Source organism: Mastigoproctus giganteus, chromosome 12 (assembly GCF_048544385.1).
Source record: "Mastigoproctus giganteus isolate SK-2022 chromosome 12, ASM4854438v1, whole genome shotgun sequence".
NCBI lineage: Eukaryota > Metazoa > Arthropoda > Arachnida > Uropygi > Thelyphonidae > Mastigoproctus > Mastigoproctus giganteus.
Genome location: NC_143586.1, coordinates 14,647,368 through 14,666,559, shown reverse-complemented (window position 1 = coordinate 14,666,559; position 19,192 = coordinate 14,647,368). Strand labels below are relative to the sequence as shown.

General features: G+C 37.9%; 1 protein-coding gene across 3 annotated transcripts in view; it reads right to left on the bottom strand.

Moving 5' to 3' along the window:
- LOC150076723 (ADP-ribosylation factor-binding protein GGA1-like) overlaps positions 1-19,192 on the bottom strand; it is a 303,671-nt gene that overhangs the window by 226,028 nt on the left and 58,451 nt on the right. For all 3 annotated transcript variants that reach the window (XM_090385588.1, XM_090385589.1, XM_090385590.1), the window contains one exon: positions 12,423-12,503. In XM_090385588.1, coding sequence (XP_090241714.1) covers positions 12,423-12,503 — 81 coding nt within the window. The remainder of the gene's footprint in view (positions 1-12,422; positions 12,504-19,192) is intronic.

Here is a 19,192-nt window from a genome sequence, read left to right as displayed (position 1 = left end):
AGCCAATAATAGTCAGGGAATCACTGCATTTCAAACGCTAAACAAATCCATGCAACGACGGAATGATACCAAGATCAAACCGCAGATGCAATAGATTTGCATAGTGGTGGTCCTTATGCAATGAAAAATAATAAAACAGAAAGCCTAGTACTCGCATGGCCAAACCACACCATTGACAAAACAATAGTAGAACTGAAAATATATAGAAACAAATTAGGCTATAGATTATATAAATATAATATACATGTGTGTGTGTGTGTGTGTGTGTGTGTGTGTGTGTGTAGATATACATAGATAAATATATATATAAATATATTTAAATTAAATTAAAATGTATGTCAGAGTAGCAGGGCAAACCAGTAGAGCAAAATAATAAACTAATGAAACAATATAAAAGAAATGAGGACGGGGAGGTAATCAAGAAAAGGGTATTCTTGTTTATACTCCCCAGAAAGGTGATATTGTTATACATGTTGGCACTAATGACCTTAAGAGTAAGAGATCTGCAGATTTACTTAACAAATACAGGTTAATGTTGAAAAAAAAGTCACCAGTTAGGTTTAAATTTGAAAGAGTCTTCAGTTCTGCCCGTAAACAATAGAAGGGAGGATATGATGAAAGCCCAGTCAATCAATTTGGCCCTGGAGAGATTGTGCAAGGCTCATGGGGTAGAATGTTTTTCAGCATGGTCTGTGCTTCTAACAGGAGAGACTGTTTCTACAGGGATAGGATACACTTAAATAGAAAGGTTGCAAGAATATTTGCTGATTCTATCAAAGCAGTGTTAGGTGGGTTGGAAAACTGTTAGCTTTTTCACAGCCTAAAGGAATAACAGTAGTCACAGGCAGAGGCAAAAGTGATTCTTGCACTGCTTCTAATGGAATGAGCAGCAGCCCGGAAAGCAAATTGCTGGGGATTTAAGAACTGTGGAGAGTCATCATGGAACAAGTAAATACATGGGCTGTGTTAGGGTAACTAAGAGTAAGAACAGGTGCATGTATACTGGCATGTACCCCAATGATAGAACTATAGTAAATAAATTTGATGAATTTGAAGTGCTGGTCAAGACATCAATGGCAGATATTGTTGGGATATCAGAGACATGGTGTCACACAGATATAAGTAGTGCAGAATTGAAATTTGAGGTGTACAATGTGTACAGAAAGGATAGACAGGGCAGGAAGGGAGGAATGGTTATGCTGTTAGTTAAGAAACACATAAAATCTAAGGAAGTGCATCCAGTTGACATAGATGGACAGTGCAATGTCAAGTCAGTTTGGTGTGACATAAGCACTCAGAAAGCAAAAATGAGGGTAGGAATTTGTTATAGGCCTAATGACTCTGATGAGTACAACAACCAATTGTGCAGAAAAATATGAGTGGGCCAGTAAATCAGAATGTCTTGTAATGGGGAATTTAACTTTCCAGATATTGACTAGAATTTGTGAATTGGTCACTCACACACTAGCAAGGCTTTTGTAGATTTATTGGATGATTGTTTTCTACAGCAGCATGTTCGGGAGGCAACTAGAGGGAGTAATACTCTTGATCTGATTATCAGCAGTGATTATTCATGCATTAAGAATTTACAGATAAAGGAACCACTGGGTGACAGTGATCACAGTGTACTGATGTGGGATCTATTTAAAGATGTAACTATCATCAAGGGTAAAGGGAAGGGTTTTTGCTTTTGTAAAGGTGACTATGGTGGTCTGAGACAGTATTTAAATTCTATACGGTGGGACCAACTGACGGTCTTACCAACAATGAATTCTAAATGGGAAGCCGTCAAAGAATTAGGTTTTTCGTAACAACTAAAAAATACCGTTGAAGATTTAGGCCTAAATGGAAGTCAGATGAACTGATGAGGCTCGTGGCAGAGAAACAAAATGCATGGGATGCATATATATTATCATGTGACACAGAAGACTATGGTAGATATAAGTTAGTCTGTAATCAAGTAACAAAGGAGGTTAGGCAAGCAACAGCAGATTACGAGAAATCTTTTCTTTGGCAAAGGATGCAAAGAAAAACAACAAAGACTTCTTTACTTATGTAAACTCTAGAAGGAAGGAGATGAATCAGATTGGTCCACTTGATATTGATGGTTTGACCATTAATGATCCTTGCACAAATTCATTCAGTATGTCAGCTATCTGACATACTGAACGAATATTTCTTATCTACATTCACATGAGGAATTCTATAAGAATGGGAGGACAGTTTATTAAACTCAAAGAGGGAGCTAAATGATTATGTAATAATGGAGAGCAAAGTGCAGGAGAAATTGCAGAAGTTAATCATAAAAAAAAGGAACCTGAGGTGGATGGAATCTATCCAGTTATATTAAAAGAGGCAGCAAAGGAACTAAGCACACCATTAACCATAATTATGAGAGCATCCTTAGATTCAGGGGAGGTCCCCATGGACGAGATGTGCAAATGTATCCACAATTCACAAAGGAGATTCAAAGGGTAACACAAATAATTATAGATCTGTTAGTTTAACTTCTATTCCAGGGAAAATAATAGATTCACTGGTTAAAGAAGCATTGCAGGATCATCTAGACAAAACTGCAGTAATAGTGTAGACACAGCATGGGTTTGTTAAGGACCAATTTGATTGGATACTATGATGTGTTCACAAAGAAACTGGATACAAAAAATAATTTTGATATCATATACTTGGATTTCAACAAAGCTTTTGATAGTGTTGCACATGGAAGGCTGATGCACAAATAGGAGAGGTATGGCATTAAGGTCAAGTTGCTACAATGGATAAAGGGATGGTTCAGTGGGAGACAACAGAGAGTGGTAATAAATAGACACTTCTCTTCGTGGACTAATTTTATTAGTGGAATCCTCCAGGTTTCTGTGCTGGGCCCATTGTTGTTTTGTGTATTTATCAATGATATTGATGAAGGTATATCAGGCTTAATGTCGAAGTTTGCAGATGATACAGAGGTTGGCAGAGTTATTAATGACAGTAAAGACAGTATGTTACTGCAACAGAATTTAGAAAAGTTAGGCAGATGGGCTGAGAAGTGGCAACTGAAGTTTAACCTTGATAAATGCAGAGTACTGCATATGGGTCACAGTAACCCAAGAGAAACATACCAACTGTGTCGTACCAAACTCAGGGAAGTGGAGAAAGAAAAAGACCTGGGGGTAATTGTGCAGTCAGATATGAAGTCCTCTGAGCAGTGCAGATGGGCTGCCAGAGCAGTTCATGGGGTCTTGTCAATGATATATATAAAGGAATTTTGCTAGCGAGACAAGGAGGCGATTATCTTTTTGTATAAGGCAAGGGTAAGGCCACATCTTGAGTACTGTGTACAGGTCTGGAGGCTTCATTTTAGGAAGGAATGTAGAGTTGCTAGAATGAGTACAAAGAAGGGCAACAAGATTGGTGAGAGCAACAAAGAGGTGTTCTTACCAAGAAAGGCTTAAATTCTGCAAGTTGCAACATCTGGAGACTAGGCACCTGCAAGGATCTGATTGAGATGTATAAGGCTTTGAACGGTTGCCATCCATGTCAACTGGATGCACTGCTTTAGACATTATGTGCTTCTTAACTAAGAGCATAACCCCCCTTCTATCTTGTCTGTCCTTTCTGTACTGAAACTACTAAAGAACTGGATACAAATACATAAACTTGCAATCTCAAGTACAAAAACAAATCTATGTTACTAAAAGGCAAATTAAGAAGATCGCCTGTGATACAGATTTCAGAAAAAACAATGCCATGACAACAAAACTAAAATACCTTAGAGTCATCCTTGACTTCAAACTAACATTTCACCCTCATCTGACATATTTTGGTAGAAAAGTGAAAAGCTGTATTGGCATGAATTCCAAGATTAGCAGAACTGACTGGGGATTGAAAACTAAGCCCCTTGGCCCTTATCTATAAGGCAACCTTCCTCTTAGTGATCACTTATGGAGCCAGTGTCTGGTTTCCTAGGATGCTTCTAGCTAACAGCAGAGACAAACTAGGAGACATCCAGCATGTCATATTACTCATAATATCACAGGTATGCAGCACAGTCAGTATACCTGCTTTGCAGGTCCTGGCTGGTGCACAGCCACTTTATCCGAAAAGGTCTCAGCTACAGACTTAAGAGGCAGATCCCAACAGACATCTTTGGGATCAATATTAATCTACAAACTGATGTGAAACAGGAAAAAAAAAAAGAATACAAATCTAACTGTAACAGAAATGACTTTTGGGACCAATTAGGCAAAGGGAACATCACTAGAAAGCTGTTGAAGGGAATAAATAGATGAAATGGGAGGTGTCTTTTTTTTCTTTTTTTTGTGCATAAGGTTGCTTTCTTGTATCATTTGCCACTGCTAATATTAACATCACTTTTATACTCCATAAAACTTCTTCTGACAGACAATATATGAGTTTTTAATAACATTAATAACAGTATGCTGCTGCAACAGGATCTGGAAAAGTTGGGTAGATGGGCTGAGAAGTGGCAACTGAAGTTTAACATTGACAAATGCAAAGTACTGCATATGGGTAGCAGTAACCCCAGAGATGTACCAACTGGGTGGTGGTACACTCAGGGTAGTGGAGAAAGAAAGAGACTTGGGGGTTATTGTGCAGTCAAATATGACGTTTTCTAAGCAATGTAGACAGGCAGCCAGAGTAGGTCATAGGGTTTTGTCAATGATATACAAGAATTCTGTGAGCAGGTATAGCCATTTTATTGACTTAATTGTTATGTTAAATTATTTTCTATAGTAGGTTATAGACCTAGTCAAGCTCCTTGGTTTATTTTGAATTTAGATAGCGATTTTGAAAGTTAATTAATACTTAGTGTCCGTAGATTTACTGTTCGTAACTTTCCGCCATTGTTATACGATATAACGTATATCCTGAACTAGATAGCATAAGATTTAACGTAAAACTAGATCGCAAAACACGTAGCACTGTATTAGGAATCTGTTAGCTTAGCATACCATAGTATTATCAATTAATCAGTAAAATTTATTAACCTTATTAAATTTCATTGTCAATTAAATTGTGCTTTTTAACTAAATACATATAACGACCTAGATTTTACAAACATAACATTATAAATTAATATATATAACTTGATAGAGATACGACAGTCATATAACGTAACTCGGAGATAATACTCGTTACTGAAATTCATATATATATATATATATATATATGTATGAAATTGATAAAAATAAGATGTAATGAAATTACTGAAAGTCTTAGCAAACAAGAAAGGTATTAAAAATGAAAAATTTATCCGTCGAAGGGTACAGTTCACGTTGACTATTTCACACTTTCTCCCTCCCCCCACACGGGGCTACTTCAACTGACATACATACACCACACGTGAACTTTCCGCTCTCTCCTTTGGTCTCTGATGACATTCAACATTTTCCGGTCCATGCACATAGTAAGTTTTCTTGTTTTGCCTTTTTTTAGATTTCTTTCATTTTTTACAGGATTCAATCGGCATAATCTTAGCTTTTTAGCTTAACTTTATTTATTTTTTATATATTTTTTATTTATTCTTTAATTTCAATTCTTCCTTTTGGAATTTGTCGGGTCGGCTATGATGTATACCTATACTTTTAACATGTACATCATAACAGAAACAGAGACCTGGCTTATTGCAGTGGCGCCTACGATTTTCGCTGCAGACCCCATGAAGAGGTGGTTAAAGTCCTAGGACCCACTGCTTTAGGTACTTACATTAATTATGCTTATGTTAATTTCATTTTATTTCAAGTAATCTGATTTTTGGTATACATATGCTCTCAATTCTTCCATGGTAATTTCACCTGACAGTTTAGCACCCCCATTTAATACACTGATAATAATATATTTGTCTCTGTGTATATATAGTGTTATAACTGCATTGGGATATAAGTTTAGGGTTATATTTTTGTATTGAAAGTGAAATTTTATTTGGAATTGAATCGAAATCATGAGTCAGACCAGAGCAGCAAAGCAAAAGGCTCAAGCTAATGGGAGTGCTGTGGCTCAGGAGAGAACTGAGAGGGGGGCATTTGTCCTCTGAATCACAGCCTTTTGAAATGTACTGCTTGTTTGATGTTTGTGGGGCAATCAGGAATGGGACATGATATTGCCAAAGGGAATTGTGTGTGTGCACGACGTAAGGAGTATGAGGAAAGCAGGCGGCAACTCAGTGTTGTTATGGGCCTATATGAGAGCTTGAAGGACAGGATGGATGTCATAGGAAATAAATTGAGGGGCCAATCAAATTCTAAGCTGTCCCCATCAAAGCCGTTGGGTTGATGCTGTCGAAGGATTTAAATTGAGGGACCAATCAAATTCTCAGCTGATCACATCAATGCCAGAGCTTGCACCTGAACATCACGCAACACAGCAACAATCCCCAAGGCATAATGTGCTTGTCCCAGTTCCCTGTTTCCCTGAAAATAGAGTCACCGACAACTAATTTCTATTTTCAGGGAAACAGGGAACATACTTGCAAAAACGATAGGTGGAATGGGACCAGGGTATGTCTGCAAGGAGCAAAGGTTGATGATGTTGTAGAGCAGATATCATCTTTCAGGAGCACAAAACGTGATATTCTTGTACACGTTGGCACTAAAGATATTAAGAGTAAGAGACTGGAAGAATTACTTAACGAGTACAGATCAATGTTAAAAAAAAAAAGCTGTTAGTTAGGGTTGAATTTGAAATTGTCTGCAATTCTGCAAATACACGATAGGAGGGTTGGTTGGCTGGTAATGAGGAGTTTTATGGCACATGAGCATCTAAAGCTAGTGTGCGCCACACGATAGGAGGGAGTGTATGATGAGAGCCTTGTCGATCAATTCGGCCCTGGAGAAATTGTGCAGGGATCAAGGGGTAGAATTTTCCACAGCCTGGTCTGTGCAGGTTAACAGGAGAGATTGCATCTACAGGGATGGGATACACTTAAACAGAAAGGGTGCAAGAATATTTGCTGATGCTATCAAGGTAGTATTAGCTGGGTTAAAAAACTGCTAGATTGAGGGGGGGGTGCACGGACTAACAGATTAGCAGTAACCCTTGCCACAGATAGTAGTAGTGGCATTTGATGCAAGAAAGCAAGTGTATGAGCTTATGCAGCATCAGCCAAAAAAAAAAAAAAACACACTATTCCCTCCAAATGCCTGTCCAGTTCCTCCTTAAATTTATTCAACCTATCAACTTCCACAATGACAGATGGAAGTTTGTTCCAGCAATTAACCACCCGCTGGCTAAAGGCAAATTTCCGCACATCTAATCTACATCTGTCTTTTCTTAATTTGAATTTATGCCCCTTAGGTTCGTAATCTGAACAAGTGGAAGGATCCCATCAGAATTCAGCGTGCTCAACCCATTCAAGGCCTTATATACCACAATCAGATCACCGCACAGGTGCCTAGTCTCCAGCCACTGCAATTTGCAGAACTTAAGCCTCTCTTGGTAAGAGGATCCCTTCATTCCCCTCACCAATCTTGTTGCCCTTCTCTGTACATGCTCAAGTAAATCTACATCCTTCCTAAAATGAGGCCTCCAGACCTGTACGCAGTACTCAAGGCGTGGCCTGACCATTGCCTTATACAGAGGGATAATCACCTCCTTTTCCCTACTAGCAAAATTCCTATATATCATTGACAAAACCCCATGACCTGCCCTGGCAGCCTGTCTTCATTGCTCAGAAAACTTCATATCTGACTGCACAATTACTCCCAGATCTTTTTTATTTTCTACCACCTTAAGTGTAGTACCACACAGTTGGTACGTTTCTCTGGGGTTACTTCTACCCATATGCAGTACTTTGCATTTGTCAAGGTTAAACTTCAGTTGCCACTTCTTAGCCCATCATAGGCAAGAATCACTTTCAACATTAGATGAAAGTGATTCTTGCACTGCTTCCATTGGAATGAGCAGCAGCCTGGAAAACAAGGTGCAGGGAATTCCAGAGGTGCTGGAAGTCATTATGGAACAAGTAAATATATGGGTTGTGTTAGGATAGATAAGAATAGGAACAGAGGCAAATATACTTGTGTGCACACCAATGCTAGGAGTTTGGAAATAAATTTGATGAATTTGAAGTGTTGGTAAAAACTTGAAAGGCAGATATTGTTAGTATATCAGAGATATGGTTTCACACAGATATAAGGCATGCAGAAATGGAATTTGGGGAGTACAATGTGTACAGGAAGGATAGACAGGATAGGAAGGGAGGAGGGGTTATGCTATTAGTTAAGAAACACTAAATTTAAGGAAGTACAGCCAGTCGACATCGCTGGACAGTGCAGTGTCGAGTCAGTTTGGTTGTTGTTGTATTTTGGTTTTTAGGAGCATTAGCAACTAAGGCCATATTGCTCCAGGGGGATATGCAGTGGTCATTCCCTGACCATTCCGCATCCTCTGTAATTTGGTGGTCACGGGCTCGAACCCCGGTCTAATCAATAAACATGTGCTATGCACTGCTGCTCCTGCCCACCTGGCTACGGAGATGTCACACCAAACTGGCTGCGGAGTCAGTTTGGTGTGACACAAGTACTGGGAAAGCAAAACTGAGAGTAGGAGTGTATTATAGGCCTAATGACTCTGATGAGTATAATAAACAACTGTACAGAGAAACAGAGTGGACCAGTAAATCAGAGTGTCTTATAATGAGGAATTTTAATTTCCCAGATATTGACTAGAATTTGTGGGGTGATCACTCACACACTAGCAAGGCTTTTGTGGATATATTGGGTGATTGTTTTCTACAGCAGCATGTTCGGGAGGCAACTAGAGGGAGTAATACTTTTGATCTGATTATCAGTAGTGATTTTTCATGCATTAAGCGTCTGCAGATAAAGGAACCACTAGGTGGCAGTGATCACAGTTTGCTGAAATGGGATATACTGAAAGAGGTAACTACCATCAGGGGTAAAAGGAAGGGTTTTACTTTCATAAAGGTGAATACGGTGGACTGAGACAGTATTTAAATTCTATACAGTGGGACCAACTGTTGATGTTACCAAAAGCAAATTCAAAATGGAAAGCATTCAAAGAATTAATCTTGGAAGCTACTAGGCTTTTCATACCAACTAAGAAATATTGTTCAAGTTTTAGGGCTAAATGGATCTCAGATGTACTAATGAGACATGTGGCAGAGAAGTAAAATGCATGGGATACATATAAATTAACAGGTAACACGGAAGCCTATGATAGATATAAGCTGGTCTGTAACCAAGTCATAACGGAGGTTAGGCAGGCAAAGGCAAATTACGAGAAATCTTTGGCAAAGGATGCTTTTTTTTTTTTTTTTGGTAGTTGTTGGCGCATCGGCTTCTGTGTCCATAATGCACATCCCAAGGTTTTTGCAGTACTTTGATTCAAGCCCGAGGCGGGATTCGAACCTGGTACCTTTGGGTTGCCAGGCAGGCACTTTACCCACCCAGCTAGCCTGGTCGGCAGCAAAGGATGCAAAGAGTTCTTTACTTACGTAAAGAACTCTTTGCTGAACTCTAGAAACAAGATGAACAGATTGGTTAACTTGATATCGATGGTTCAACCATTGATGATCCTGCTCAGGTAGCTAACAAACTAAATTTTGCATCTACATTCACAAATTAGGAGTTATTCAGGGAGGGGAAAGCCAGATGTGAATTAAACTCTGGTAGTGAGCTAGATGATTTTGTAATAATTGAGAGCAAAGTGGAGGAGAAATGGGATCTATCCACTTATATTAAAGGAGGCAACAAAGGAAGTAAGAAAACCCTTAGCCATTATTATGAGAGGTTCCTTGGACTCAGGGAGGTACCCGTGGATTGGAAATGTGCAAATGTGACCCCCAATTCACAAAGGAGGATCAAAGGGTGACAAGTAATAACAGACCTGTTAGTTTAACTTCTGTTCCAAGGAAATTAATGGAAGCACTAGTTAAGGAAGCACTGCAGGATCATCTAGAGAAGACTTCAGTTATAGGTCGGACACAGCATCGGTTTGTTAAGGGGAATTCTTGTCTGACCAATTTTTTTAATTGAATACTATGATGTGGTCACAAAGGAACTGGATACAAAGGATAATTTTGATATCATATATTTGGATCTTAGAAAGGCTTTTGATACTGTTGCACATGGAAGACTGCTGCACAAATTGGAGCAGTGTGGCATTGGAGGCAAATTGCTGCTAAGGAGAAAGGGATGGTTGAGCAGGAGAAGACAAGAGTGGTAATCAATGGACATTACTCTTTGGGGACTAATGTTATTAGTGGAGTCCCCCAGAGTTCACTGTTGGGTCCAATTGTTGTTTTCTGTATTTATTAATGATATTTATGATGGTATATCAGGCTTAATGTCCAAGTTTGCAGACGATACGAAGTTCGGCAGAGTTGTTAATGACACTAATGACAGTACGCTGCTGCAACAGGATCTAGAAAAGTTGAGCAGATGGGCTGAGAGGTAGCAACTGAAGTTTAACATTGACAAATGTGAAGTGCTGCATATGAGAAGCAGTAACCCCAGGGTAACGTATCAACTGTGTGTTACTGCACTGACAGTGGCAGAGAATGAAAAGGACCTGGGGGTAATTGTGCAGGCAGAAATGAAGTTTTCTGAGCAGTGCAGACGATCTGCAAAAGTAGCTCATGGTGTCTTGTCAATGATATACAGGAATTTTTCTAGCAGGGATAAGGAGGTGATTATCCCTTGTATAGGGCAATGGTCAGGCCACACCTTGAGTACTGTATACAGGTCTGGAGTCCTCATTTTAAGAAGGATGTAGAGCTGCTGGAACGAGTTCAGAGAAGGACAACAAGATTAGTGAATGAAACAAAGGGTTGCTCTTACGAAGAAAGGCTTAAGTTTTGCAAATTACAGTGTATGGAGACTAGCACCTGCGGGGTGATCTGATTTAGGTGTACAAAGCCTTGAATGGTTTGAGCATGCTCAATGCTGATGGGATTCTTCCTCTTGCTCAGAATAATCACCTGAGAGGACATAAATTCAAATTGAGGAATGACAGTTGAAGGATAGATGTGCAGAAGCTGTCTTTAGCCAGCAGTGGTTGATTGCTAGAAACAAACTTCCAACAGTGGTTGTAGAAGTTGATAGCTTAAATAGATTCAAGGCAGAACTAGACAAACATTTAGAGTGAGTGGATAGGTGAAATGAGAAGGGTTTTTTTTTTTCTGGCTGATGCTAAATAAGATTGCTTTCTTGCTTTATGTCACTTTACTAATGCTAATGAGGTGATTATCCCCTCGTATAAGGCAATAGTTAGGCCACACCTTGAGTACTACATACAGGTCTGGAAGCCTCAATTTAGCAAGGATGTAGAGTTGCTAGAATGAGTACAGAGAAGAGCAACAAGACTGGTGAAGGGAACAAAGAGGTTCCTTTCACCAGTCCTGGAGAATGGATTGAGCAGGCTCAATGCTCATGGGATTCTTCCTGTTGCTCAGATTTCAAACCTGAGGGGGGGGGGGACATAGATTCAAACTAAGGAAAGACAGTTGTAGAATAGACGTGCAGAAGTTTGCCTTTAGCCAGCGGGTAGTTGATTACTGGAACAAACTTCCATCTGTTGTTGTGTAAGTTGATAGCTTAAATAAATTCAAGGCATAACTAGACAAACATTTGGATGAATAGATCAGTGAAATGGAAAAGGGGGTTTTTTTTGTTTTTTTTTTTGGCTGATGCTGTATAAGCTTGCTTTCTTGCATGATGTGCATTTACTAATGCTAATTTTTGGTATAGACTTTCCTTGATAAGTTTCAATCTACCCTGTCATTTGTGATCCAAGTGGATTGCAAAATTCCATGGAAGTTGGTTATAAAGGTCAAAAATAAGATTACAGTGAATAATATGTTTTGTCTTTGTAGACACAAAACTCAAGGCCAATATTGTCAATGATCATATTCAAAAATGGTTCTGATAATACATAATAGATATTTAATACTAAACTATATTCATAAATTGTTATAAACACACAATTCTGCTTTTGTATTACATTGTATTCTTGTTCTAGAATACATTGTATTCTTGTCCAAATACAATGTATCTGATGAAGTATTCACTCGTCTACTGGGCTGTAAACTGTTGCTAACGCCATATGCCTCTACTCCAATGCAGGGAATTACCATTGAACAGTTTCCAGCTTATTTTGCTGACTTGCTACAACCAGCTACACAAGAAAAGCACACAGCTACAGCTTGCAGAATTATATTATTCCATGTGCCATGGTGTATTTGTGTGTAGCAATAAGATATTGCTTTTATAGGGGATTACAGTAGAGTACAGAGTAATTAAAGTAATTTATTATTATATACCAATTTCATTTTAACTTAAAAGAAAACTGGCAGTTGCACAATCTTTTAACCCAAGAAACTGCATTGGCCATATAGCATCCTGCATTACAAATAAAAATTTTCTGTTAAATAAAATTCTACATACCTCCTTCACCATATTTTTGATAAGCCTATTTGCAGCTTGAAGATCTCCAGCATTTCTACTCCGTAGCAGCTTTTCGAGAAGCTGAAAAAAAATTTTTTTTATGTATATTATATCAATTAAACAATGAAATCTATAAGCTAAAATTGGAATATTTTTATATATCATACATAAATATTGCCATAATCAAGGTGCAATATTTATATAACATATAAAAGTGGAGGGGGGAAGAGAAAGATTAGTTGCTACATATTCCTATATTGCTTTTCTGCTGTTATTTATTGTTGTAAGGGTTCCTGATGTAAGGGCTACTTAGGCCATATTACATCTAACAATAAGATTACAGTTAACGGCAATAACTGCTTATGAGATAAGATGAATTCAAAAGTTGTTAAACAGATTTATTTTTAAAAAGCATAGAATTTTGGTGTGCATCATCCCCTATGATGTGGTAGAGTAATGTAGATTAAAGAGAAATACGAAGCAGGTTAGACAAGCATTGTTATATACGATGCACTCACTGAGTATTTGCTTTACTGTAAGGCCACAGTGTGCTGGAGCCAGCTCATGCGAGCCAATTGGTAAACCGACAATGGTTATAAACCGTACAGCGGCACACACTTAGATCCAAAATGGCTAGCAGCATTTGGGTAATAATGCTTATATATAGTGACACGGAAAATCCAGTGGGGATGCACTTATTTCGGCAACCTTTGTGCTTCCTTTTCCCCATCCTTCCCTAAGTAGCAACCTGTATAGGGATTATGTCCACTAGCAACTTTACAGGAATATTATTTCCAACAAACATTTATCAACCTCATAACAAACTATTTACATTAAATAGTTTGTATGAAGAGTTTAACAATCGATTACATATCGGATTTAATATACACCCTCATACATTAAATCCAATATGTGATCTATTGTTAAACTATTTCTCACCCTCATACACCTCGTATGTATGAGGGTGAGAAATATTTTAACGACAGATCACATATCAGATTTAATGATGATAAATTCATTGGGAAAAGAGTTAGCAGATTGGCATGCAACTCCATTTGTCAAATCATGGTTGAATCACAACCATAGATTGGCTATGCATACAAGAGCTCAGCTCAGTCAATGAAAACATTTTGTGAAAATCAATTGACTATATGGAAATTACAATAAAAAAAATTAATATTTTATTACTGTTTGAAATTTTTGTATTCCTAATTGTTGTAAATCAGTTGTGTTGTTTTGGTGCACTGGCAATGGAAATCATAGTGCACCAGTTCGTTTGTTATATTCTCAGTATGTTCTCTGTATATAAATCTTGTTCAAATGTATGGAAGTTAAATATTTTATGTGATATTAACATTATTATTTACAGTAGATGGTAGACACTGATTGTTCATATGAAACTAAAAAATATCTGATAGGTGTTCCTTGTCACCCAAAAGATCTTTAAGTTGTAAATCAGTAAAACTTACAATAAATATACACACACACATTCTTAGTCTTTTTTTTTTTTTTTTTTTTTTTTTTTAGCAAGCCAGTCGTTAAAAATTTAACCAGCACATCACGGCTGCAAAGAGAGCATGGCAGCACATACACTGAGGAGAATCATCTCCTGTGAGCAGAAAAGGTAAGGTATGTAGGTCTAATTCTAGTTCTGGCCAGATAACTTATTTTTGCTGTGTGTAGATTTGAATATGTGAATTTCAAACATGAAGAATACTATGACCAATAGATAACCAATAAGCCAAAATCTGTCAAAATCAATTCAATATTAAGATCCCAACATAGGAGTGCCAACATATATTAAGATGATGAGAACAGACTAATGACTCTACAAGAAGATTTGATTTTTGATCACGTGGTTATGATTGGCATCTCCATTCTTGGAGATGTGTCAACCACATGCAGAGGTCACTAGTTCCCTAAAACATGTCTAAAAAAACGTCATTCAAAGGAATGGAAACAAATTCAGAAGTTAGGAATGTATAATCACAATAAAGGTAGAAGCCATCCATCAGTAACAATTGAAAGATTATTGATAACTGGCCTTATTAGGCCAGTTATCAATAGAAAAGTGTCAGCAGATCAATTTGCTTTGAACTCTGACTGGCTGTACTCATACTTGTATTAAGATATAAAGGGGGCTCACAGGAATTTTAAAGCCGACCGGGCTAGCCGAGTGGGTAAAGTACCTGGCCGGCAACCCAAAGGTCGCGGGTTCGATTCCCGCCTCGGGCTTGGATCAAAGTACTGCAAAAACCTTGGGAGGTGCAATATGGCCACAGAAGCCGATGCGCCAACAACTACCAAATCAAAAAAAAAAAAAAAATCACAGGAATTTTAAAAAGGGGACTTTTTAAAATTCCTGTGAGATAAAGGATTAGAGGAATGCAAATCAGCAACTTGCATTCCTTTAACTCAATCCAGTAAGAGTCCATTTACCACTGAGTACAGATATTTACAGAGCACCACAAATTGGACACTGAATAATGGAATCAAATTCTGTTCTCTGATGAGTCAATATAATTATCACATTGAAAACAATGCAGTGTATAATAGGTAAGGATGTACAGGAGTCAATCACTTTAAATAATTAAAGTTTGCTTATTCTTGATAGAGTGAAGACCAGAAGAGTTTATATATTTTTTTTATTTGTTGTGACTTGACTGCATACATATTAAATTAATTATTGAAGGCAGCCACATTTTTTGGCACCACACAGTTAACATGACTATGTATTTCTGATGGCAATATATGAGCTTAAACTTATAACTTCCTTACTTAAGGCTGCACAGACTAACCACTGGACCATGGCAGTCCAAGCCACCTACAAAGATCTAAAGACAGCTTGCAACATATAGCCCAGAACTGGTTAATTTTATTTTAATATCACTTTTGTTGCATGTAGCTATTTTAATTAAAATTTAATAACAATTTTAATTCTTTTAATAATTTAATAGCTGTTATTTTAACTATTTTAGCACTTAGAGTGATGCCTCCTAGATTAGAAATACAACCACTCCCCGGCTAACGTAATACTCGACTTACGGAAATTCAACTTTACATAAGCTTTTGCCAGCAGGTGCAAATTTAAAAAAATCGTGGAAACATATTTTGTATCCTGGAGGAATAAATGGAGGTATCGTGAACCCAATAACACACTGGTTTTTTTTTGGTAATTCATTCCAAGACTTGGGAAGTTGAAATTTTAACTATACAGTAAACCCCCACTATTCGCAGTTTCGCGTATTCGCGGTCGTTGATTTAATATAAAATGAAACCTAAAAAAATGTGAATTTTAAAGTGCCGTGAACATTTTCTGCCATAAAAAAACATGGGCGTGGCTAAAATTATCTTTCCCGGTCAAAACAGCACTCAGTGGGTGGGGGAGAGGGGTGACAAAATCACGAGCGTGGATGTTTATTGCTAATCCTTGTTCAGTATGTGTTATGCGCTTGTCATGGAAGGTTTCATCGTTTGCTTTTAATTTATATGCTTATAAATTGAATAAATTTATCAATTTATAAATTGATATGCTTACAAAAGTAATAAATCTACCGTTTTGCAGTATAAAACAGACTTTTTCGAGTGTGTTAACGGAAGAAAGTGACTTTATTGTGGACAAATTCTTTCTAACCCGTACAAAAATATGCTACGAATAACAAGCGATATGTGAAAAGATCAAAGAAGGTGATGACATTAGCGAATAAAATTGAGTTATTAGATAAAATTTCTAATAGTGAAAGTGTCTCCTCAGTGGCAAAACATTATAAAATCAATGAGTCAACAGTACGATCAATCAAGAAATTGGAAGTAAAAATCCGCCGTAGTGTCCGTGAAAACGCGCTAATTGCTTCAAAAATTTGCTCTGTAACTCGTTTGATTTTTAGGAGCATTAGCAACTAAGGCCATATTGCTCTGGGAATATGCGGTCATTCCCTTGACCTTTCCACATCCTCCGTATTTGGTGGTGACAGGCTCGAACCCCAGTCTAATCAAGAAGCGTGTGCTACGCACTGCTGCTCCTTCCCACCTGGCTACAGGGGCGCCTTTCTGTAACTCGTGATGTTAAATTAGAAAAAATGGAAAAGGCTTTAAATCTGTGGATAGAAGACCGAACTAAAATAAAATTCCGTTAAGTTCACTCATCATTCGTGAAAAGGCAAAACTCCTTTATCAACACTTTAGCGAAACTGGTGATAGCACTGGCGGGATAAGTTTTTTAGCTAGCAAAGGCGCTGGTTTGAAATATTTGTTTGAAATTTCTAATAAATATTACATTTAATATTAAATTGTTTCTTATTTTCATTTCAATGCCATATGCTTGCATTTCACTATGTACCATCTATGTACATAGTCATATTATGAAGGTACATATAATACATACATAGACAAAATTTTAGGGGAGGTAAGTAACATCTAAAGGAATGTGAATCGCCTAGGAACCCATAACCGGAAACGTCACCGGAAGTCGGTACACGGTGCTGTTCATCAGTTCGCGAGAGGGAAAATTTCTGGTTTATCCATTCAAGCAGTAGTCGCCGCACGAAGAGCATGCATTGATATACGAATTGTGAGCTGGCAGACATGCACCTAGCATATGGATTAGCAGAGGGCCCACATTGTGTGCGCCCCCATGCAGCAGAACATCGCTTCGCAATAAATGTGTGGGCAGGTATGGTCAGTGACTGCTTAGTCGGCCCATACCTGTTACCATCCCGCATGAACTCCGCTAAATATTGGATCTTTCTTGAACAAGTTCTACCAGGGTTACTTGACGATGTTCCAGCAAATGTGAGACACAACATTTGGTTTCAACATGACGGGCCCCTGCCCATTATGGAAAGTGTGTTCGTGACCATTTGAACAGGCGTTTTGGGCGTCGATGGATTGGCTGTGGTGGACCCATTGCCTGGCCCCCACGCTCACCTGATTTATCGAGCCTTGATTTCTTTCTGTGGGGGGGGACCCTCAAATATATCGTGTATGAATCGCCTATGGAGATGGAAATGGATCTTGTGGTCAGACTCGTCTGTGCTGCTGCTATTGTCAAAGAAACTCCAGGTGTGTTCGACCGTGTCATGCATGCATCACGTCTCATGGTGGAACCTTCGAGCATCTGTTGTAACATCATGAAATGCATACATCTTGTACTCCATTGTTAATATTATGTCAAATAAATGTTTGCCACTAATTACTGTCTTGTGTCATTTCTGCTTCTTGTGCCTCTGCTACTACTTTCCCGTGACGTTTCCGGTTATGGGTCCCTATGCGATTCACATTACTTTAGATGTTACCTACCTCCCCTAAACGTTTGTACCAATATTTTTGAGACACCCTGTATTTCATACTTTGGAACAGAAACCCTTTATTACTATGGGAGCCATAACTCAGTATTCGCGTTTTCGGTATTCGTGGCATTTTTCAGGAACGTAACCCCCGCGAATAGCAGGGGTTTACTGTATAACTAAGTTATTTATCTCTCTAAAAGGTCTTTTTTTTTATGGAAATTGTGCTACACTTTCGTCATTATCATATGTTCCATTATAAGAATCAATTTGAGTGCCTCTGTGATATTTTTCTAAAACACATTTCTGGAGGTTACTACCATAAAACAATAAAAACAATTTGCACTTTGCTGTTTTTATTCGGCTTTTCTGTTAGTGCAATCTATTATAAATGAGTAGTAAACTAGATCTTATTGCATTTGCGATAATACCGATAACTGGAATTCTGTAGATTTTTACATTACGATATTATGGTGAAATGAGTTCCCCTTCACTGAAATCTTCAACCATATAAAAAACATAAATAAATTTTCAGAATCTTCTCTTCATTCCTCTTTACTTATTGCAATGATGAAGGAAAGGGACCAATGGAAAGTGCAAGTACTGGCAGTGCTAGAAAACGAAACAAAATTTATTTAGAAATGAAGATTAAGAAGTACGAAACAGGACAAAGTTTGTCATCTATTGCACGAAATAAGGTCTCGCTTATTCTGTGCAATAGATGACAAACTATGGTATTCTCGACAGTGAATAGCATTTTAAGGGCCAGTGCACGTATAAAAGAACATGTTAAAGGATCAATGCATTTAAGATCAACAGTGATCACAAAACAGTGTTCAGGTGCTATATCGAAGATGGAAAGCTATTTATAATATGGATGGAAAATCAGATTCAGATGCAAGTGCCCCGAGTCCAATGGCCATTCAAGCAAAAGTAAGAAGTATTTATGAAGATAGGTACAGCGAACCCCAAGCCAAGTTCGTGGCAAGCAATGGGTGGTTTCCAAAACATTAAAGTATGCAGTGAAGCTGCCAGTGCCAATTCTGCAGCTGCAGAGAAATTTTGTGATGTGTTGGAAAAAATCCCCTTCTAAATCTACACAGCCCTCAACTTCCGCAGCAGCATGCTTATCAGCTGGGGAGTTAATTCTGGCAATGATGCTCGAAAGGTAAAACTTGTTGACGTCTCCTCTCTCTTTTTGTAATTTTATAATTCCTGCACATGAGATAAAAAAAAAATTTAATAAATAATTTTATTTACATGTTCATTGAACATTTCTTTTTTCCTTCAATCAAATTTGTGAAAGCTGCATAAGCATTTAGGGAAATTCCGACTTAAGTAAGTTGAGGAGTGGCTGTATTAGAATGTAATATTTTAAAATTTGCATACATATTTTCCTATCATATCTTCATTCACTTCTCCTGTCCTTGTTATTTATCAGTTTCTTTGCTCTTCCGCCCCTCTCTCTCTCTCTCTCTCTCTCTC